At 42.7% G+C, this 22,116-nt stretch overlaps 1 protein-coding gene and 1 long non-coding RNA gene across 28 annotated transcripts in view; one reads left to right on the top strand and one right to left on the bottom strand.

Moving 5' to 3' along the window:
- The first annotated feature begins 3,072 nt into the window (after positions 1-3,072).
- Positions 3,073-22,116, top strand: part of TPM1 (tropomyosin 1) — a 23,469-nt gene continuing 4,425 nt past the window's right edge. Inside the window, exons 1-10 of one of the 27 annotated variants that reach the window (XM_073303611.1) lie at positions 3,073-3,364; positions 3,952-4,077; positions 4,257-4,382; positions 13,317-13,450; positions 14,933-15,050; positions 15,799-15,869; positions 16,722-16,797; positions 17,268-17,330; positions 17,623-17,692; positions 19,012-19,912. In XM_073303611.1, coding sequence (XP_073159712.1) covers positions 3,251-3,364; positions 3,952-4,077; positions 4,257-4,382; positions 13,317-13,450; positions 14,933-15,050; positions 15,799-15,869; positions 16,722-16,797; positions 17,268-17,330; positions 17,623-17,692; positions 19,012-19,094 — 981 coding nt within the window. In that variant the 5' untranslated portion in view covers positions 3,073-3,250 and the 3' untranslated portion in view covers positions 19,095-19,912. Of the gene's footprint in view, positions 3,365-3,951; positions 4,078-4,256; positions 4,383-7,605; positions 7,811-13,316; positions 13,451-14,932; positions 15,051-15,798; positions 15,870-16,146; positions 16,223-16,721; positions 16,798-17,267; positions 17,331-17,622; positions 17,693-19,011; positions 19,913-20,721; positions 20,934-22,116 lie in introns of those variants that run through there. The other 26 variants (XM_073303610.1, XM_073303592.1, XM_073303614.1 and 23 more) reach the window with 26 other exon arrangements.
- LOC140894856 (uncharacterized) overlaps positions 12,028-22,116 on the bottom strand; it is a 27,457-nt gene continuing 17,368 nt past the window's right edge. Inside the window, exon 3 of the long non-coding RNA XR_012153961.1 lies at positions 12,028-13,149. This is a non-coding gene — a long non-coding RNA (uncharacterized lncRNA). The remainder of the gene's footprint in view (positions 13,150-22,116) is intronic.

Raw genomic sequence — 22,116 nt, 5'->3', positions numbered from 1 at the left:
TATTGCTGCATTTCAAAATAAAATCGGTTTGCCATGCAAAATGTAATTTTTTTTAAATCCATACTAACCCAGATAAGAGCCCGATGCTGCTCCCACTGAAGCTGATGGAAGTTAGAGTTGGTCACAAATAAATGACTAAGCAGACAAATTAATTTACAAAGGATTTTTAAAAACAGACTCTTTGTTCCTATCTAGGTATACTTAAAATATCTTTCCCAAAATGTTGTCTTATGACACCTCATCCAGATGGAATTAACCACTGACACGCAGGCTCAGTTGAAATCCATTTAAAAGGAAGACAGAGGGAAGAATTTCATCCTCTAGAGATATCCCTATTACTAATTTTTACTCTTGTAGGACAATCAGATACCATTGCAATGAGCACTACAATTAACCTTTATGCTAGGGATAACAATACAGAAAGCATATCCTTCGCTGGGGAAATTGTACATTCTGTAGTAGAGATTGGTCCAAACACCTTTGACTTTACACCATTTGATATGTGAACTCAGATCCTGCAAATAGCCACTGCCTTTATAATGGGCTGAAACCAGCCCACAGACCCAAACTCTGGTGGGTTGAAATTTAGGGTTGGTTGTTTTTTTGGTTTGTTCCCCCTTCCCCCCTTTGATGCTCTGACCATTGAAATTCAAAGGGAGATGGGTACTTACCTCCCTTGGCTCCTTTGATTCACACCTCTAATTGCCCCAGCTAGGGTGACCAGAAAGCAAGTGTGAAAATTTGGGACACTTTTTTTTTTTTCCAGGGAGGCAGGTATAGTTATCTATACAAGACAAAGCCCGTAATATCGGGACAGTCCCAATAATATTGGGATGTCTGATCACCCTAGCAGAAGGTAAGCATGCTAGAAGCTGTTGGAGCGTGGCATCTGCTATGGCTAACATTGATTCAGTTGAACCAATCATAGCCTCATTGAGGAATTTTCTGCTCAGATTCCTTAATCTGGACAAAAGCCACATGAGGTTGGTTCATTGCCACCTTTGTGCAATCAAATCCTGCAGATCATGCACTTCCCCATACAGCACAATTTACTTTCTTAAATTGTGAGAAGGTACACCTGTGTTGTGTTTGTCAGGGTCAGAGAGATCCTGTTGTATCTTGCTCCTTTTGCTAATGAGACATAACACCTTATTTCACTATGGAAAAACCACAATAGGGAAAATAAGTCTCCATTTAATTATACATCATTTTCTTAATTGTTTTCAGGGTTGCTTGAGTCTCTCATTTTTAACTTAAACGATCTAAACATTTCCTTCATACATTTCAGGTTTTGTGTAAATCTTTTAATTTCGTATGAGAAGAGCCCAGGAGTAGCAGCCATCTATCATTTCACACGCATCTACTTGTCTTCGTTCTTTACAGCACAAACTGTACAAAGATTTACAAGATCTGCCCAACTCCCCATACCCAACCAGTTGCCTCAACATTTTCTGTAGTTTAACTGCCCAGTGAGCCCAAAATAAATTGCTAGAAAGTTAACACTTTTATGTGTAACAGGAGTTTCCCACCCACCCCCTCCCTCCTGGTTGAGCATGTGATGAAATACTGGCGAGGAATATGATAGACCTCAGAAGTGCTTACAAGTTGTTTGGTCAACCTTATCAACTCAGCTATTTTCAGAGGGCCAAGTCCATATCTCTGGGGGCACTGAACAGACTCCTCCTCCTTGTCACAACTACTTTACAGGTTTCAGAGGAACAGCCGTGTTAGTCTGTATTCGCAAAAAGAAAAGGAGGACTTGTGGCACCTTAGAGACTAACCAACACTCAGAGAAATCCTTCTGGCTGCAACATTCTTTTGTCTGGGGGTTGGTTGCAGTGATGCTTGCTCACTGAGAAAACAAATCGGAAAACTGTTGTAAAAAAATAAAATAAAATAAAATAAATCGGTCTATTAGAAGGGACTGTGGGAAGTAGAGATGCCTGTTTATAAATCAATCCCTATTTACAATACTGCATGTTTTACTTAAATTATTATTGATATTACAGTCTCCTAATTGAGTTTTTGTAATTGTAATTGATATTACAGAGGTCCTAGTCAGGATTGTGCTAGGCACTGTACAAACACAGAACATGTGACAGCCCCTATCTCTAAGAGCTCACAGTCTGCCTCCATTCTATTAGGAATATAATTTCCCTCTCCAATCAGATAAACTGATGATTTTTACAAATTTGTCCCCATGTGTGTGCCAGGAGATGAAATATTTTAAATGAATCCCTTTTCTTAAATGCAGAAAGTTAACCTCTAGCAGGCCCTCTTGCCTTCTTTCCCCCTACTGTATTCCCAAATCTGGTAGTTCCAGTAGAAATGTAGTAACAAGCCAGAAGATGATCGGTTCCAGTTGTGGTTGCAAAAATATGACTTCCTCCCTGCGCAAAGGGCAAAAGCGAAGAAAATTTCACCAGCCCTGTACATCATTGAGCCTCAAGGCTCTTTAAGGTTTCCTTAAAGCTGTGTGTGAAAACTGTGAATGGATTTGTGAGCCAGAGAGCCCTCCAGCCTTCACCACACCCCAGGGAATGACCCGACCGAGTTAATGCCTATACCTTGTGGTCTGTTAGAAAGAAGCCTGTATATTACAGGAAGGGAGGAAAGCTCGGTGGGCTCCCGGTGACGTTGGGGCTGGGATTTATTGGAGGGTCCGGGATGGGACGCGCCAGCCCCGCTACGGAGCAGAACAATCACCCAAGCGCTCGGCTCACGCCAGTACTTTGCAAGACGGGCAGCTCAGGCATAACTTCGCTCCCTGCAGACAGTCCGCCCTGGCTCACAGCATCACCCGCGCAACCCGCTCTGGCCTGCCCCCGGCAGCGGCCAACGTCCCGTCCCCCGTGTTCAGGGTAGACACAGGCACAAAACTCTGCCCCTGCCTGCCTGCCTTCCCTCCCTGGCCCATCGGATCCCATATATAGTCATATCCACGGTCAAATGGTAGGCGGCAGCGAATGGGAGAGCAAAGGCCGGAGGTGGAAAAAAAGCTGGGAGTGATGAGAGCCAGGGGGTAGGGACGAGGCCAGGGGGCGGGGGGGAGAAAAGCCCTCTCCAAAAAAGTATTGGATGGCTGGCTTGAGGAATGCAGGCAGCCCCCGTGGAACGTACATATCTGCGCGGCGCTGCCCGGCCGGCGCTCCCACTGCAGCCCGGCGCTCAGCCCCAGCACAGACCCGCCTCCCGCAGCCCGCCCGCCCCGTCCCTTCCTCCGTGTGTGGACTCCTAGCCCGCCGCCACCATGGATGCCATCAAGAAGAAGATGCAGATGCTGAAGCTCGACAAGGAGAACGCCCTGGACCGAGCCGAGCAAGCCGAAGCGGACAAGAAGGCGGCGGAGGACAGGAGCAAGCAGGTCTGCATTTCGCCGCGTGCCAGCGCGCGAGTCGGTAGCCACCAGCAGCACCCCCTCGGGGTCCTCATGCGGCTCGCAGGCTGGAGCAGCAGTCTGTCCCAGCTCTCCGCCGTGTGGGCTCTTACCGGCTGCCTGGACTTTGCTTCATGGGATTCCCCTCCCCGCCCAAAGAGACTGAGTAACTCGAAAGAGCGGAATTTACACCAGTGGAGTAGATTTGAATAACTACCCGAGGGATTTGGGGAGGGGAAAAGGGGGCCAGACAGACTTAAAATGTCCCTTAGAGCCGGAATAAAGTGTAAAAATTAGTAGCTGGCTGGTGATGGACAGCTCTGCTTTGATTTAGCTAAGTGCAAGTTAGCCCATGTGTTCCCCAGCCTCCTCTCCCCCATTTTATGCTAAGCATCGGAAAGCAGAAGTGTTCCCTTGCAAATGCAGCGCCGCTTTCCAGATGTGTTCCACTCCTTTCCTGGGATGGAGTTGGATTTTTTTTTAAATTGCATTTACGGGGAGGTTGGGGAAGGGAAGAGGGGGAAACACCCAGAAAAAATGTATCTGTGCATTGTATTTCCTCTGTGTGCGCCTAGTTTGAGGAGGACATTGTGCAATTGGAAAAGCAATTGCATGTGACGGAGGATACGAGGGACCAAGTGCTGGAGGAGCTGCACAAGGCTGAGGAAAGCCTCTTCTCAGCAGAAGAGAAGGCCACCAAGGTAGCGTGCCTCTGCCAAGAGCAAAAGGGAATCTAACTCTTTCTCTCCTTTTCTCTCTCTGTCCGTCTGTCCTTTTCTGTCCCTCTGCACCCACACTTCTCCTTTGCGCGATCACATTGCCTGCTGCACCCTTCCCCCTCCCCTTCTTCCTACCCCACCACTTTCCACCCGTCTCGCAGCTGGAGGACGAGTTGGTGGCTCTGCAAAAGAAGCTGAAGGGCACTGAGGATGAGCTGGACAAATACTCCGAGTCCCTGAAAGATGCCCAGGAAAAGCTGGAAGTGGCTGAGAAAAAGGCCGCAGACGTAAGTTAGTGCCCCCCTTCCCCCAGTAGACACACACAACGCCCTCTCTACCCTCCCAAACCCTACTGCCCTCTGCACAGGACACATGCCTGTGCTTCGGTCCAGCTGCATCCCAGGGACATGCTTGCTGTAGGGGCCAGGTGTTTCCTGGTCAGAGGTGAAACCACGCTGCCTTCTTGCATGAGGTGCACACACCATCAAAGGCACAGACATGGATTTCTGCTCACTCAGCACATGTGCATTTCAGATGTACTCACCTCTCTAGACAGAGCTTGTAAGTAAGGGGTGGGTGGGATGTTTGTTTAGACGATTAAAAGGAGGGGAGAGGAAAAAATTACCATTTCTCCTGTCTGAGAAAAGTATTTGCAGTCATTTAAAGATGTTTTTATTGGTGAGTTATTTGCATCTGTTTTTCCCTAGGCCAAGAACAGTAAGGATTGCTGTTTTACTCTTAGTACAGGGTCTTTTAACATATACACAGCTACCTGCTGGGGTACAAAAGAGGCCTAACATCAGCTAGGCCTTCACTGAATCATTACAGCTTAGGTTACCCTAACTCCGTGGTTCTTAAATTGAAGGCCATCTCCTAGATTTTAATGTCTGGAGATATTTGAGGTTAATAATTCACCTGTTAAAGGATAAGACAGCCCTCCAGAAGATGATACTTGCTAGGTCTGCAGTCAGTGGGATAGAGATCCAGAGAGCAAGCTGGGGGTTATATATAGCTCCTTGCTTTATATGGTATAGTGTGAAAGCTTGCACCCCACCCGAACCCTCATCCCACCCATCTGTTTGCCCCTTGACAAGCATTAGTTTCATGCATGTAGTACGTACAAATTTAGCATTTCTACAGCTTTACATCCAGATCCCTCTGGCCACCATTGTAGGATTCGATTCCCTATGAGTGAATTTCACCTCTGAATTATAGAATTAGGTGATGCACAACTCTTCCAAATTGATGATGTATTTCCCCCCTTAACTCAGCTTTTAAAATGAATCTCTAAAAATAATACAGTTGGGAAGGAGTTTTAGAGATGATGATGAAGCAAAGTATTTTAGGTGCAGGGAAAATACTTTAGAGGATGAAATGTAAACAAGAAAGATCTAATTGTGTGTGAAAGAAGACAAAACATTTCTGTTTACTTTTTTTTTTAAAGTGTTTCAGTCCCAGTATAGACTGTACAACTTGATTCTTAATTTTCAGATGGAGCTCAGGATCTTAAAAAAAGTGTGTGTGAGAGAGAGAGAGACTCTGTATAATATGGATCAGATGTCTTTCTTTCTCTGTATAAGGCTAAATGGATGAGAGGCAGCTCTCCCGCAGGACGTTTATTTAACTTGTTCAAAGGAGCCGCATATAGATCCAGGGAGATCTTCCTTATAAGGAAAAGTATGCAAACTATTTGGGAATAGCTTGCCTGAAGAAGAAGGCAGGAGAGGGGAGAGACATGTTACTAGATTGCTTTCATGAAAAGAGAGACGTCTCCAATGCAGTCATGGTGCCATTTCCCTTTACTTGGAAGAAAAACACCATTTTGGAATTGGTGTGGAGAAAGCAGTTTTATTTGCAGTAACCGCTCAAGCAGAGGGTAGCTAGGATGCCTGGCTTGTTTTCGAGACAAAGGCAGAGATTTAAAAGCTGCTCTGCAATACTGTGTTTCCTGGTGTATGCAGTGTCTCCTGTTGTGATAAGAGGTTGTGGTGAAGCAGATATGTAGAGTATCTTTGGGAGCACAAATCGTTTATTCAGAGTATTCCTCCTCCTACTGCACATCGGTCCAAGCTTTGAGAGAGAGATCTGTCCCAGGGAGGGAGGGGAAGAGCTCCTTGGGGTGAGCTCACATGAGGGAGTGAGTAAAGTCAAATGACTCACCAGTGCAAAATTCAGTCACTCCTTAAAGCACTTCCTGAGCCTGAGAGCCACCAACCCACCTCCCCTGGGGGCTAACAACCCCCTGAGCATTGCTCGGAGATGTTAAAACCGCTCCACAGCCTCCCTGGCAGGCTCCAGCCTCTGTGCCTTAAACCCCACCACGTGGCATATGCGGTATAGCGTCCCGAGCGACTCAGTCAGCTAATCGGGCCCTTGTCCCTATTCAGTGTTCCTCTGCGATGTAGGGGGAGGGTGGGGAACTCCTGGCCTGCCACCCGCTTTGACTGGTGACTTTTCACACACCGCCACCGTCCGTCCCTTCTCACGCCTTGGGGAACAGCCCGTGGACAGAGGGTACGATGGGTCTCAATGTGGGCGGCAGGTGGCGCTGCCGCCCCTCGCTGCCAGGCTAGATGCTCACTTCCCTCCGCAACGCCCATGCACGCATGGAGGCACCAGGACCGTGCCCACCGGCCCTGCCTCACACCGGCCGGGCTAGCGTCTCCCCGTCCTCCCAGCCTGTTTAGAGTCCAGTGCCTTCCCCCACCCACTGCACGGGCTACTCTGGGATCTTCTCGATCTCCACCCCCCATTGCACATGCCATGCTGAATCCACCGGTGCCGACCCCAGACTGGGTCCGTGTGTCCTCCATCCGCCCGCGCCCATTGCAGAGCCCAGCCTGGGTCCATGTCTCTCTCCCCCTCCATTGCAGAGCCCAGCCTGGGTCCATGTCTGTCTGTCTGTCTGTCCCCCTCCCCAATTGCAGAGCCCAGCCTGGGTCCATGTCTGTCTGTCTGTCTCTCCCCCTCCCCCATTGCAGAGCCCAGCCTGGGTCCATGTCTGTCTGTCTTTCCCCCTCCCCCTCCCCCATTGCAGAGCCCAGCCTGGGTCCATGTCTCTCTCCCCCTCCATTGCAGAGCCCAGCCTGGGTCCATATCTCTCGCGCTCTCTCTCCCTCCCCCCCGTCATTGCAGAGTCCAAGGGTCCTGGTGTCCTCCCTCCACCCCACCCCCCATTACAGGGTCCAGCCTGGGTCCTCCCTCCTCCCCCCGCTCATTGCAGCGCCTAGCCTGGGTCCCTGGGGCCTTTCCACCACGCCCCATTGCAAAGCCCAGCCGGGTCCCTGAGTCCTTCCTCCTCCCCTAACCCCCATTGTAGAGCGGAGTCTGTATCCGCCCCTCCCCCCATTTGCAGAGCCCAGCCTGGGGCTCCCTCTGCCTGCCCCCGCACGCTCCCTGTGGCACCGGCCGGTTTGGGGCTCCGTGTGCAGCCCCGTTGCCCAGCCCGCGGGGCAGCCCCGGGCGCTGTGCGGGCAGCGCAGGGGGAGGCGGGGGAACTTCCGGGGCCGAGGCGGGGCGAGGGGTAGCCGAGCCGCAGCGCAGGGAGCGGCGGTGGCGGCGGTGCGGAGCCGGGGCCATGGCCATGGCGGGGCTGAGCTCGCTGGAGGCGGTGCGGAGGAAGATCCGGAGCCTGCAACAGCAGGCGGACAGCGCCGAGGAGCAGGCGGGCAGCCTGCAGCGGGCCCTGGACCAGGAGCGGGCTCTGCGAGAGCAGGTACCGGACCCCGGGCAGCGCCTCCCAGGGCTGCTGCTGCCTTCTCCGTGGGGTCGGCACCCGGCCCTTCCCGCTCCTCCCCAGGGCTCTCTGCGCGCCCCATCCCCTCTGCCCCCAGCCTTTGCCCTGCGCCCTGCTGGCGGACACACCCAGCGACATCCCTGTCTGCCCCTCCTGGGGCTGGGGGCAGGGCAGAGCTGATTGCAGGGCAGGTTTCTTCTCGCTCCCTGCATGTGGCCTCTGCAGGGGCTGGGGTGGGAGCGTGTGAGTGTAGGGGAAGGGAAGGGCTGTGCTTAGATTCGTAGCAGAACAACAGTATCCTGGAGACAAATCTCAGAGGTGGTGGGAGAGACTAAATTATACCCGGAGGCTGTCCCCTGTTCCCCTTTCCCCCACCCTTTCATTCAGTTCTGTGCAGCTTTTAGGGGCTAGGCAAGGGCACAAACACCCTTTCCCTTTAAATTAGTTTTTACACTGGGAAGCCTGTAGCTGGCCCTTTGCTGTGGGCTGTGTTCTGCTCAGTGGCCTAATGAAGCTTCATAATCTCAATTCCATTGTGAAACTCAGTGCTAGTGTTTGTGATCCTCCTAATTCCTGGGAGGATATCCTGTTTTTCAGATTTGTGATCACTGATGTACAGCAGTCTGTACCTGATCGGTTGCAAATTTCAGAAGTATTTATTGTTGCATTCCTTTTCCTGGACAACTTAGACTTAGAGACTTCATTGACAGTTTTTTCTAACACAATGGTTACTTTAAATGCCAGTTAAATGGGTTCTGTTTTTTTCTGAAGAATGTAACATCAGGCTTCAGACAGACACCTCAAGACAAATATCATTTTTAGCAAGTATGGTTTGGATTTCAGATAAGTACTAGATAATTGTGGCTATTAGTCTAAAATGTTAAGTTTAAAAATAAAAGATTCTGAAGATATTTTAGGTAGACTAGGTTGTCTAGCATAAACGTTGGTACTAAAGAACCGTGAACAAAACGTTCAAAGTTGGGTGCATACAGTGGGGTTCTAAGTTTATATTTAGGCATCTAAATAAGTGGCCTGATTTTTTGAAGTGCTGGGTACCTACAGTTCCCACTGAGGTAAGTACTCAGCTCTTCTGAAAATCAGGTTACTTTTACTTAGGTGACTATGAACTGAGGAAGCCAATTCTGAGCATTTGGCAACAATGTCTCTAAATGCTATACAAATCTGTGTGTCTAAGGTGCTTAGATGGCCCACATTACCCTAGTATCTAAGTGTCTCACAGTCTTAATATATTTATCCTCACAGTACCCCTGTGACGTAGAGAAGTGCTATTATCCCCATTCTACAGATGGGTAACCGAAGCACAGAGAAACTAAGTGACTTTCCCAAGGTCACACAGGAAGTCTGTAAGAACAGTAGGGAAGTGAACCTGGATCTACTGAGGGCCAGGGTAGTGCCTTAACCATCCTTACTCTCTCTAAAGTGAACAAACTCTTTTTTTCAGGCTAGCAAATTATTTAAAGGTCAGTTAATGGCTTAGGTATAAAAAGTAGGAACCAAGATACTCCTTACAGAAATATTTGTTTTGCTCAGGTTTTTATACAGAATACATTACAAAAAACAAGGAGCATCACCCAGTATGTGTCTAGGGATGTGGTTTTGTCTACTGGTTACTGCAAGGGACTGGGAGTTCTATTCTTTGCTTTGCCACTGTCCTTTGGTACTGCTTTTAGTATCTCTATACCTAAATAATGACAGGTTTCAGAGTAGCAGCCGTGTTAGTCTGTATTCGCAAAAAGAAAAGGAGTACTTGTGGCACCTTAGAGACTAACAAATTTATTTGAGCATAAACTTTTGTGAGCTACAGCTCACTTCAGAAAGCTTATGCTCAAATAAATTTGTTAGTCTCTAAGGTGCCACAAGTACTCCTTTTCTCTGTACCTAAAGTTTCCCATATGTAAAAAGGTAAAAATTTACCTCACAGAGGTGTTTTCTGTCTTCAGTGTTTATAGAAAACTTTGTTCTTTGATAATGACAGGTTTCAGAGTAGCAGCCGTGTTAGTCTGTATTCGCAAAAAGAAAAGGAGTACTTGTGGCACCTTAGAGACTAACCAGTTTATTTGAGCATGAGCTTTGCTCAAATAAACTGGTTAGTCTCTAAGGTGCCACAAGTACTCCTTTTCTTTTTGTTCTTTGATGTCACTTATCAGCATTCATTTATTTCATTATAATAGAAAAACTGGTTGTAGGGTCTCTAGTGGCCTTTCCCTATAATCTGGAATTTTGTACGTGTTCTAATCTAGGCAGTAAATGCACAAGCGTGTTATCTGAGGTCCATCAGCAAGTGGAATGCTTCCTGATTGGTTGCAGATGGCCTTCTCAGAGACAACAGTGATGGCTCATTCGAATTCTGTAACATTCTCACCTTTACATTCTCACCAGTCACTTCACATACCATTTTCACAGTTAGAGGCAGATCATGTCATACTTTTGCTAATTTAATAGTTCCCATATTAAACATCCTTAAATATGGATTCCTCTTCTAAGACCTTGAGAACAATAATAAGATCCCTGGAGTAAAGGACCCTGATTTCCCCAATTGAGGTAATAGCTTGATTACGGTGGAATCTTTTAAGTATATAACGAGTTTTGCTACTAAATTATTAGGGCCTGGTCTTACACTATTGAAAACAGTGGCAGTTTTGCCACTGACTTCACTGGAAGCAGGATCAAATCCATACGAGCGGTCTTAAGTATTTTATCAAGTGTTGTCGTTAGAGGAAGTTAGAGGTTTTCTTCCTTTCCTGGAATATTTTATTTAGATTGTGGAAATTCTCCAGAATTTATTTGCATGATATTTTAAGTTCCTTTGAATGAGGTCAGCACTGATGTGAATAAATGGAGAAAACAGAACTGATGGGCACATCTAAATATGTGGCTCTGCTATATGAAATAAGCATCCATGCTGAAGCTGCACTCTGATTCCATTTTTCTTCCCAGAGAATGAACTGCAGCAAGCAGTCTACATGATCCTTTCCATAGTGTATTGCTTGACTTGTATGGCATGTGACCAGCTAGATATTTTTTCTTTTGTGCAAGGTACAGAAATGCAAACAATAAAAAAGCTAAAGCTCTAGCCAAACGATATCATAGCTTACCACTTTTGAACACTAAACCAGACTGTCTTTTCTTGCACCATTGGCTGCCATTTTCTTAAAATATAATAAGTGAATGATGCTCCATTCTACCTTCCCCTCTCTGCGCGGCCCCCTCTCCCCCCACCCCCCCATTTTATACATTGCTAGTGACCACATTTGATGATACATTTTGCACTCCACCCCAATCTGTTATATGACTTCTCACTGTAAAAGTATGCAGTATATAGTGAATGCTGTGGCATCAGTGCAAAGGGTTGTGTTTATCTATTAGCCATGGGAGTGCCCCTCCATGTCATCAGTAATTTTTTCCTTTCCTTACCATATAAGGACAGAAGTCCTGCTCTGCAGCAGAATAACATAGGCCTTATAAGGCCAGTTGGTAAACCCTTGCTGAGTTACTGCTTGTAGAACAGGAAGTAAGACTTGAACTTTAATCGTCCTGTGTTTCCTAAGTATGTTGTGTGCTCTTATCACATTAAGAATAGTTTTAACATAATTGTTAACTTGTAATATTACCACTTTCCCAAGGTGTTTTTAGACTAACATTTGAAAACCCCTTCCCCCATAAAAAGTTGTACTTTTCAAGTTAAAATATCCAAGTGCTTTTCATAAAACCTCTGGCCTTTAATAAGAGTTCTGAACTGTAGTTTGTGGTTGGGAAAAGAATAAAATTGGAGGGAATACTGACACTTAGGGATTTTTTATTTTATTTTATTTTGGCCCTAGTCCTGGAGTCCTACTGTCAATGCTCCCATTGACTTCAAATAGATTACCAATTTGTGCCCTTGTTGTGTGTGCATAATTTCATTCATTCTAGTGGCGGCTGTGCATCAAAGGATAGATGCTATCCAGTACGTAAGCGATCCTCATTTACACCTTGCACAATGGGATCCTGGTCCATGACAAGCATTCCTAGATACTACTGTGATACAAATATTATTGTTATTATGGCTGTAAATGATGGATCCTAAAAAACTTTAATTGCAAAAAGGCACTGACTTGTACCTTTGCCATGAAAGAAATGTGTAGTTTCAATTAGATGTGATTTTTTTAATTTTTTTTATTTTTTTTTTTATTTTCACCTATTTTATTCTACACAAAAACATGATCAGAGAATTCTACTGAGGAGGCTGACCACATCCATGACCGAATCCACCTCTAAACTGGAATTCAGTGATGGCAGGCACCATAATCACACTTCCTTGTTAGAGCAAAGTTAATAAATGTTGAAATAGTTTTCAGCGCATTAAAAGTCATTTGTATTCCTGGAAGTAATTTTCCTTTTAAAATAGTGACCCTTTATTCTAAACACTACTGCCCTTCATATCCTTTGGAAAGAAACAGAGAGGCTTAATAAGGGAGTTGTTTACAAAATGCTGTCACAGTACTTACTCTGTGACTAGAACAAATGTAGCTTGGAAAATGTCAGAAGTGAAAGCTTGTAAAGATAAGAGGCGCATAGTCTTGGTGTAAATGTTACACAGAAGATTAAGCAAATCTCTAATGCAAGTAAAGCAAAGCTGAGGGTAATATGCAGATAGTATTATTAAAATATGTAACCAAATGTGTTGTGAGAGTTGGTGAGGCCAGGATTCCTGTGTTAAAGTAACATAGGCTAGACTCTTGTTTTTCAGCCTTGTGTCCCCTCCTGTGAACAAAACTCATTAGTATCCAGTACTGCATGTTTTATTTTTGGGGTTTTTTTTTAGTGTTCTGTTCACCCTTTATGAGCTGGATATTTGCAAATACCTTCACCCATGTATTGTAATTTTGGGTGTTTCCTCTATGCCTTGTCATAGAGATGCTGCTTCCTACCTTTCTTAAGCTCTAGGAAATGTTCATACAACTTCCGTTGTTAAAAGAAGGGCAAGTTCCCACATACAGATTTAAGATATAGGATTTAAAACCCTTTATATTCCTATAATATGTTCTGGGTAAAGTGGGCAAAACGTAATTTTGACATTGTTTAATGTTTACGTAAAGATTCTGTAATCTGAGGATATGTGCAAGCTGAATACATAGTAACCAAAAAATAAACATATACTCACTGAACACTTGAGTTTCTTAGGGCATGTTGTACAGTATTTAGGTATTTCATATCAGGTGAAAAATCGATCAGTTGTCCTCCATTATGAGATAACTACACAATTCAGTGAAGGAGTAGGAGAGAGAGAGCGCGCAAGTGAGTGTGTGCTCGCAGATCTGTAGAGATACATAAAAAATATCTGTTGGCCACTTAACCAGTTAGACTAGTGTTCTCTCTTAGTACATTCTCCCAACTGTTGTTCTAAAACCATCTAAATGGTCCTTTACAAAAGAAGACTCTTAGGTTGTATTATGGATTCATTTTCTTTTCTGCTTCTACTTAGGCTGAGAGCGATGTAGCTTCTCTGAACAGACGTATCCAGCTGGTTGAGGAAGAGTTGGATCGTGCTCAGGAGCGTTTGGCAACTGCTCTGCAGAAGCTGGAGGAGGCTGAGAAGGCAGCAGATGAGAGTGAAAGGTGGGTATGGCCTGATTCATGTTCTCATTTGAGCAGCAAGCTATCTTTATGACAAGCCAAGTATTGTCCAGATGTGGGTTGGATAAAAATAAATTAACCACCTTTCTATATCTTGTGATTGCATGTAATCTACTGTGCCTTTACATGCGTTGACTTCAATCAGTTAAAATTTGGAGGAACATGTTGAACGTGCAGACTTTAGTCCTTGTTTATATGTCAGGTTTTGAGATAACTTTACAGATATCCTGTGACCATTAAGCTTGGTGCTTTGGCTTTTGATGTGTTCTGCTACCCTTTTGAGAGACCCAGGTTAATCCAACCCCAAGACTTTTGTATCTTGGGCCAGGAGTTCTGTGGTGGTGGTGCACACTCAGTCTCCTGATGGGAGACTGTAGAGTCCATCTCTCCAGAGCATCCAACTGAGAAGCCCACCCAGAGACTGGCAAGCCTTTGAAAAGACTGCTGCTCTGCCTGTGCATTAATGTGCATTAATGCAGTTTTGTGCTTTCATGGCCAAGGAAGGGGAGAGAAACAGTCAGTCCAGACTGGGATTTGAGGTAGGGTTTTCAAAAGTACTTAAGTGAGTTAGGAGCCCAGGGTCTAAGTGCTTTTGAAAATCCCACCTGTAGACTTGTAAAATTATATTTAATACCCATAATAGTGCCTTTCGTCTGGAAAGGTCGCTAAATGTTTTCCAGACTCACTCTACACCATTATTCATCATGCAGCCACCTTTTGAGGTGGGAAGCATTTGACAGACACACAGCACATGGCACAACAGTTGGGGAAGGGAATTTTAGTTTAGCAAACTGGGCAAATCCTGGCTCTTGAAAAAATGCTAAATGTTTTGTTTGTACGGATCAGAAAGGACTTTAGGTTCTAAGGTGCAGATACAGTAGCTCACAAAGAACTTTATTTATCTACCTCAGAAAAATACCCAGCAGGGAGTTGAACGTGCAGTGCCAGAGAGTTGAGGCTTAAGCTACATACTTTCACTGAATGCATCCGATGAAGTGAGCTGTAGCTCATGAAAGCTTATGCTCAAATAAATTTGTTAGTCTCTAAGGTGCCACAAGTCCTCCTTTTCATATTGTCCTTAATCACTTTCTTAGGATATCAAAAGCAGTTCCCTTTTGTCATTCACCTTTGGGTGAGGGAGCACTTTAACTGAATTGAAGAAAAATGTGGTCAGGCTGCTGATTGCAAACTTTCATGTAATGCTGAGTTGTGCAAGCAGCATAATGAACCACTCTTGTTTAATTCAGATACCATTAGTTTCTTATCAACCTCCTATGAAAGCACGCAGGGAGCCAGGACTAGACCTGAGAAGTTTTGCCTCACAGTTTGTAAAATAAAATGACACCTCTGACATGCTGCATCCATCTCAGTCTGTCTTAGAAAGATGCACTCCAAACGGTGTCAGGATTGGAGATAAACTAGGAAGCACTAAGCCTTGTATTTCCTGTTTTTCCTGACTTTCAGAGGAATGAAGGTCATAGAGAACAGAGCCCAGAAGGATGAGGAGAAAATGGAAATCCAGGAGATCCAGCTTAAAGAGGCCAAGCACATTGCTGAGGAGGCTGACCGCAAGTATGAAGAGGTCAGTTCCTGAGTGCAAATCGAAGAGCTGAGGCCTTACAGGCTTTGACTACAGCTTTTCTCTTTTGTTTGCCTTAAAGTACAAAAGGTCACAAGCATCCCTGTCAATAAGAGAGCAGCACTGTTCCCACAAAGGTTTGATATGAGAAATAGGCTCCTGAGTGCCTCGAGAGACAAGACTGCGGCTTGTCTGCTAGAGATCTGATCCATACTCGGATTCCACTGCACAAGTATGAGTGGAGATCTGTGCTCATTCCTTCACAGAGAGTAGCCCACTGCACAGAACCATATTTGATAAAAAGGCAGACAAAAATGGACAATAATAGCACAGACAGGATTAAGCACATGTTGGCCTGTCCATCATCCTGTTATGTGATATCATGACATCGCATACCAAGATGCTGGTGCGTCAGCTATGATTGCTCCAAAATGGCTGAGAGAAGGATCACTGCTGTCTTCAGAGAAGCTATAAAAAGAAAATTTTATTTTAAAACTGTCATGTTGGTGAATGGGAATAGGGGACATGAAAATCTTGGTCAGGCGATGCAGACAGGCCTATATAAGTAGCAAGGGTCTAGTGCAGCCAGGAACCCATTAGATTTCCTTGAATCAGTAATTCCACGAGAAGTGTATTGTCCCTGTACGTAGAACATTATAGTGAGAGATATTATCCAAGGCTTTGGCTGCACTAGCATATAGTGTGCAATAATGTGTGATTTTGTTTGTTTGTTTTATTTGCCTTACTCTAGGTGGCTCGTAAGCTGGTGATCATTGAGAGCGATCTGGAGCGTGCTGAGGAACGTGCTGAACTCTCAGAAGGGTAAGTGCTGTGACTTCCCGGAGAGGTGTGTGAGATGCTGCGAGACCGTACTATACTTGCACGAGATGTTGGCAGTACACTTCTTTGTGTTCAACTCAAAGCTATGTTTTGTTCATTTACTGTAACGATTGAGATAAATGTTAAACACCAAAGTAAACGGGTGTAGGTGTATGTGTGTGCGTGTGTGTTTTTTTTGGTTTTTTTTTTGTCACTGCATGCCCTACCTGCACACTGATTTTGTGAATGGCTTTTGTGCATTTCATGTGTTCACTAACAGCCAAGTCCGACAGCTGGAAGAACAATTAAGAATAATGGATCAAACCTTGAAAGCATTAATGGCTGCAGAGGATAAGGTACTGATACTAATATACAGTTTTCAGGTTTAACTGCAACCCAAGTCTTTGATGAGCTTTCATAGCTGTTAGTTCACTCAGTAATGATGAATGAACCTTCACTGCACTCTTTACTCTCTTTGCATCTTGCTTTGGTGGCTTTCTTTGGTCTTTTTTATTTTATTTTATTTTATTTATTTAACCTTTACAACTGATCTTTTGGCAGCCAAAAAGAAGCTGAACTATCTCATATTTAAAGGGTCTGTCAGTACTTTCAAGTAAGCCTGGTGCTGTAGGTAACTTGTTTGTAATGGGGTTTGTTTTTGTTTTTTAAAGAGAATTCTGGCATTGTAATGAATTGCTTTCAATTTGTGATGGATTCAGCTGCTTTTTAGGCCGTTCTTTTGCTCTGTAATTCAGTTTTCATTTTTCTCAATCTTTCTCCCCCCTTTTTTTCTATTTCTTTTGCTTGACTGATCTCCCACCTGTCCCCTTTCCTGCCTCTGTTCCAAAATAATAGCAAATGTGCTGAGCTTGAAGAGGAGTTGAAAACTGTGACCAACAACCTGAAGTCGCTGGAGGCTCAGGCAGAGAAGGTAGGCTAGGGCCTTATAACCCCAGTGGCCTGAATTTTTATGCATTGTCCTTAAATGTTTACACCATATTTCAATAAGGCTTTTGGTAAATGGAAATATCTGACATTAATACAAGTATATAATCAATTATATTTAAATATGCATAACATTAATTATCAGTCAGTGTTACTTAAAACTTTATAGCTTTCAAATGCAATTTGTGTGCTAAGATATTAAATTTTTTCCAACTTGTCCTCCTACATTAAAATTATAGTACCAAATGCTGCCCTGAGTTACCACTCAGCAACTTGGGCAAAATGTGGCCCTTTTAATAAATGACAGCAAGACCACTATGTCTTGAAAGATAAATTAAAGTACATCCATACCTAGAACTAGTATATGGTTATCATTACAATGTAAGATTGTCATACATGTTGTATTTTCATATAGAGAATATTTGGTCTGACATCTCATGCTCTTTCTAATTACAGTACTCACAAAAGGAAGACAAATATGAAGAGGAGATTAAGATCCTGACTGACAAACTGAAGGAGGTAAAATTAGAACAATCCTCTATTAATGGATTTTACGATACTGCTCTGATTAATGTGAAATTTAACTTGTCAGTGTGGAAAATAGCATAATGTTAGGTGCCAGCATCAAAGCTATACCGCATTAGACAATATTGGAGGATGATTGTGATTTTACACCTATTTCCTATTATTCTGTCATTGAACATACTTTTTTTTTCTCATACTCATTGTTACCTTTGTATTTGTAAATATCATGAAAGTTTCCTAATGTCATTTGTATAGTTTTTGACCTTGTATGTCTTTTTAACTCCAGGCTGAGACCCGTGCTGAATTTGCTGAGAGGTCAGTAACCAAGCTGGAGAAGAGCATCGACGACTTAGAAGGTATGATTGTGCTTTATTGTTCACGCTTCCTGCAGAATAGAAAGCTGATATTCACCCATGGGCTTCGTCTAGTGCCCAGTCCTACAAATCTTTATTCCATGTGACTAGTCCCAAGCAAATAAGTAGGACTACTCACATAATTAAAATGGGCAGGATAAGATCCTAAATGAATGATGTGTTTTCCAATCCAAATTTATTACTCCCATAATTAAACATTTTAGCTGGACAGTGTTTTGCTCTTGCCTGTTTCTTGTTCTTTGATATTCTAAGACTATTTTTTGCTTTAAACTCTTCTACTTGGATATTCAGATAAGGAAAATGATCAGATGGTAAATGTTATTAATATGCTAGTTTAATTACTTTAAAATATCAGCAATGAGTAGTATGTTTGTTGTAATTAGGAATATTGAGTTAATTTAATTTATGACTGAGATAAGTGCAGGTCAGGGCAACTATTTCGTGGCATAGAACAGCTGCTATTTTCAGTGAAGTTAATGGTTTGTATACACATTCAGGGGCACAGCCTATTTAACGCCACACAGTTTGCATTTAGGGCTCTGATAAATCTATCAGAATTGCAGTAAAGGGAATAGAATTCTCTTTTATCTCAAGAATAGAATTCAATAGTGCTTTGTAATTAAAGGTTAAGCTATATGAGATTTACTCCTAAAATTGTGTTGACTTTAAGTTCAGTATTGTAAGAACCTTAAGTGCTGATCTAGAAAGCTGACTTGTGCAAGAGGTCTTTAAAGGTTATAAAAGAGCCAGCCAGCTGCAGAGAATTTACAGTCACTTTCTCAGTTAAAAAGAAAAATAAGATGCTTGGGAAGAACTAACCCTCTGGAAAAGCTTGAGGGTATGACATCATTCAAAACCCAAAACATTTTTAAGGCGGAAGTGGGATACCTGGTTCTCCCTAAGCACCATTTTCAAGACTCTTCCCTCTCCTGCTGGCTTGTAGCTCATTGCATGTGCCTTGATAACTTATATAATGCAAGTTAAATACAGTTTAGGGAAATGGGAATTATTTTTTCGTCGCACACTTTATTTTTTTTCGGCTTTATCTATATCTCAGCTTGGCTAGCTGATGATGCAGTAATTTTAATTGACTTTTCACATAAAGCCTTTCACCATTTGTATTCCTTCCTAATTTACATATTGTTTGTTTTTGTTCTCTGCCTGCCATACCACTTCCTTCTATGCACTGTTCCCCTTTTTTGATGCTGTTTCCGGATGGTGTCCCATCCCACCACCTTCACATTCAATCACCTGATCATTCTCCATTTCCTTTCACTTCTGCCTTCCCTGGTGAATGTTAGATGAGTTATATTCTCAGAAACTGAAGTACAAAGCAATCAGCGAGGAGCTGGACCACGCTCTCAATGATATGACTTCCATGTAAATGTCCTCTCAACCTGTGCCTGCACCTGCTTCTCTACCCTCATGATTGTTCATTTGCAGCCTTGCAAAATTATACTTGCTCACTCTTTAGGGGGAGGAATACGTTGAATGGGTGTGATTCAGTGTTAAAGCATCATTAGTATTTTCTTCATCATGCTAAAGGGTGGACAAGTATTGTGCCTGGCCTGGTAAATTTCCTGACAGTTTTGCAAGGGTGGCTTAATCAACTCACTTTTACCCATTTGTTTTGTATCCATAAACCCTCTTTCCCTTGCAGTTATCTGGCTCATTTCCCTTTTGGTTGTTCTTTTACTTTCCACTTCTGAGTTCACTTCTGTTCAAGAATTTCTACAATGCTCATCATTTTGAAGTTGCCAAAAGATAAGAGTCTCCTTACATGCCATTCAGAGAATGTTTTTCATTTTATCATAATGATTACCTCTTTAAGACCATTTTTAAAAATAGAAGTGACAGCTGTTGAGATGTGGGTTGTTTCTGTGAAGAGCATTTGAAAAATAAACCTTCACACATTTGTTAGTGGTGAAATAAAGTAGTTTGAGAGAAAAAGTGGTGAAAGTATAGAGTATTGGCTTGAGTAAAAAAGCAGAAATTTTTACTTTGAGTAGAAAAAATGAAAAGGAGATAAAATTGAAAGATATGTAGGGTCTGACCAACCAATGTCTTGTTTGGTTGGTAGAGTGTTGTTTCAAGCAAACTGAATTTTCTTGTGTGCTTTGAAGACATTGAACAGAAGTCAGCTATGCTGAAACCTTTACGTTCTCTCCCCCTCCCCATACTGATAACTCTCATGTGCACTAATTTTTTAAAACTGAGATCGGAAAACCCTGAACACTTGTGGCTCTGTCTAAAGCACACCTACCTGTAGATGTTACTTTCAATTTCTACACTTCACTTTCAGCGTTCAACACATTTTAGCCTTTGGTTAGAGCCACCAGTGTTTTTTGCATGTATTGAAGGTTTTACATTTTTTCACCCTGCTTAATTTTTTTTTTTACATCCTTAAATATACAAACTCATTTTTTTATTTTTTTTCCTAACTTCCAAGTGTTGGAACTTCTTGGTTATGGCCTAATATTATCTGTTTTGTATGTTTTGATTCTAAGCTCAGAAATACAGTTCCACACAGTGATTTATCACACTAATGTCCTTATAAACAGTTTGTAGGACTGTAACAGCTTTATCTCCATTTACAGAGAATAACGTGCAGTGCCTTGCATGCAAAATCTTCTCGCTAACAATTGTAGCATAATTTAAATTTGGGAAATTTCCAGTTTGAAAGTAGGCTTAAAATCTGAGACAACACCATAAACGTTGAAGGTTTAGTAACTATAACTGCATTTCTGTAATTATCTTTGAATTATAGGTAACTTTTTTTCGTAAATGGAGTTTAACAAATGGAACGATAATCAGGAATTGACTCTCAATTGTAAATACATTTCTCCATGGTTATGTAAATGGAGGCATTGCTATAGCGTTCCAAAAGGAGTGTGGTGTGATATTTCACTAGGAATCATCTTGGCATGTTTGCTTCCACTATGCTATTGCTGCTGCTTTCTGAGTTCTTTCCATTATGCCACTTTTATTTCCCACCTTTTATCTTCATGCAGATAAATTTCTTTGCTTCACCTCTCCAAAGATATCTTCATCAAGCTGGATAAACCACCTTTCCAAGCTCTTGGATGTTTCATGGGTTCATTGTCCTGTCCTCCAGCTTATTCTTTCCTTTTAGGCTCAGGACATTGCTCTCATTGTGCCTTCTATTGTACAGAAACTCTTACTTCTTTCAATGTAAAATAAACATCCCACTGTGTAAGATGTATCCCTTTTGCTATTCCTTTGCCTTTTATTTATTTACATGATCATTTCAACTATTAATCATATTAAAAATCTGCCTTTTTTGCCAATAAGGAATTATTTTTGATTTTTTCTTTGTTTTTCTGCTGTCCTTTCCTCCCCCTTCTGACTGACTCCAGCAAACATCTTGCCAAAATATCAACAATGCAGAATTTCAAAATGAAAAATACCAGTCTATGGCATGATAATGCTACTCTTGGCTATCTTAAATTGGTCGCTTTTGGAACGCGATCCTCTTTTTCTCTCAAATTAAAATTCAGATGATATGACTTTTTCCTTAGAGTATAGTGGTTTTTTAGAGTCTTATTGTTGGGCCAAAATCTGCAAGGACACAGCTCCCTCTGGGGTCATTCGGTCGTGGGAACATAGCTGAGAGTCCAGTTTGGCCTTTAAGCGTTTGACAGTTGTGTTTTTCTACAGTCCAAAATTTCCTACTAGCTTGAAGTCTTGATGTGGAAGACTTCCTGCATTATATAAGTTTGTTGTTTAACTTCTAGTAAAAGAACTTTTAAAGGGGTAGCATGAGGTGAAAAATCCTATGTTTTTTTTTTTTCTTTTCAAAATAAGATAACCAAATGTCCCTATCTGTGTTCATTAACAACATGGGTTATAGAATTTTAAAAATTGATTGATCTATCACCATAGATAGGTACTGTTAGTTTGCTTTTTACATTTCACTGGGGAGATGAAATACAATAGTTTCACTTTCATTCTTAGTCAGTTTCACAGACTGTGCTAGGACAAAGCTGCAAGTTCAAGTTGCAGAGACTTCAGGGGAATGTTTTTAAATCTGAACAAAAAAAAAACTGTATCATTGTCACGTATAATTAAAATCTTTTCATTGATCTCAGGTTTTGTAAAATTTTGTCTGACAAAACCAAAATGATGGGTTCAGATTGACCTGACAGTGTTCCTTTTAAATACAAACCACTAAATACTGAGGTTTCTTGCTCTCCTACTGTAATGTACAACTAAGCCTTAATGCTGCTTCAGGAGGACTTATGTTCATTGTAACTATTTTAACTTCATTTCCTTCACAATGGAAAAAGTCCTTTTTTTAATAGCTTTACATTAAAGTGAATATCAATTGAAACTGAACTGACTACTAATTATTGCTTTCATTTGATTTTGTTGCTAAAGTTCTAATG

Source organism: Lepidochelys kempii, chromosome 10 (genome assembly GCF_965140265.1).
Source record: "Lepidochelys kempii isolate rLepKem1 chromosome 10, rLepKem1.hap2, whole genome shotgun sequence".
In the NCBI taxonomy this organism is placed as follows: Eukaryota; Metazoa; Chordata; order Testudines; family Cheloniidae; genus Lepidochelys; species Lepidochelys kempii.
The sequence above is the reverse complement of the archived record's forward strand: the minus strand, read 5'-3'. Positions and strand labels throughout refer to the sequence as shown.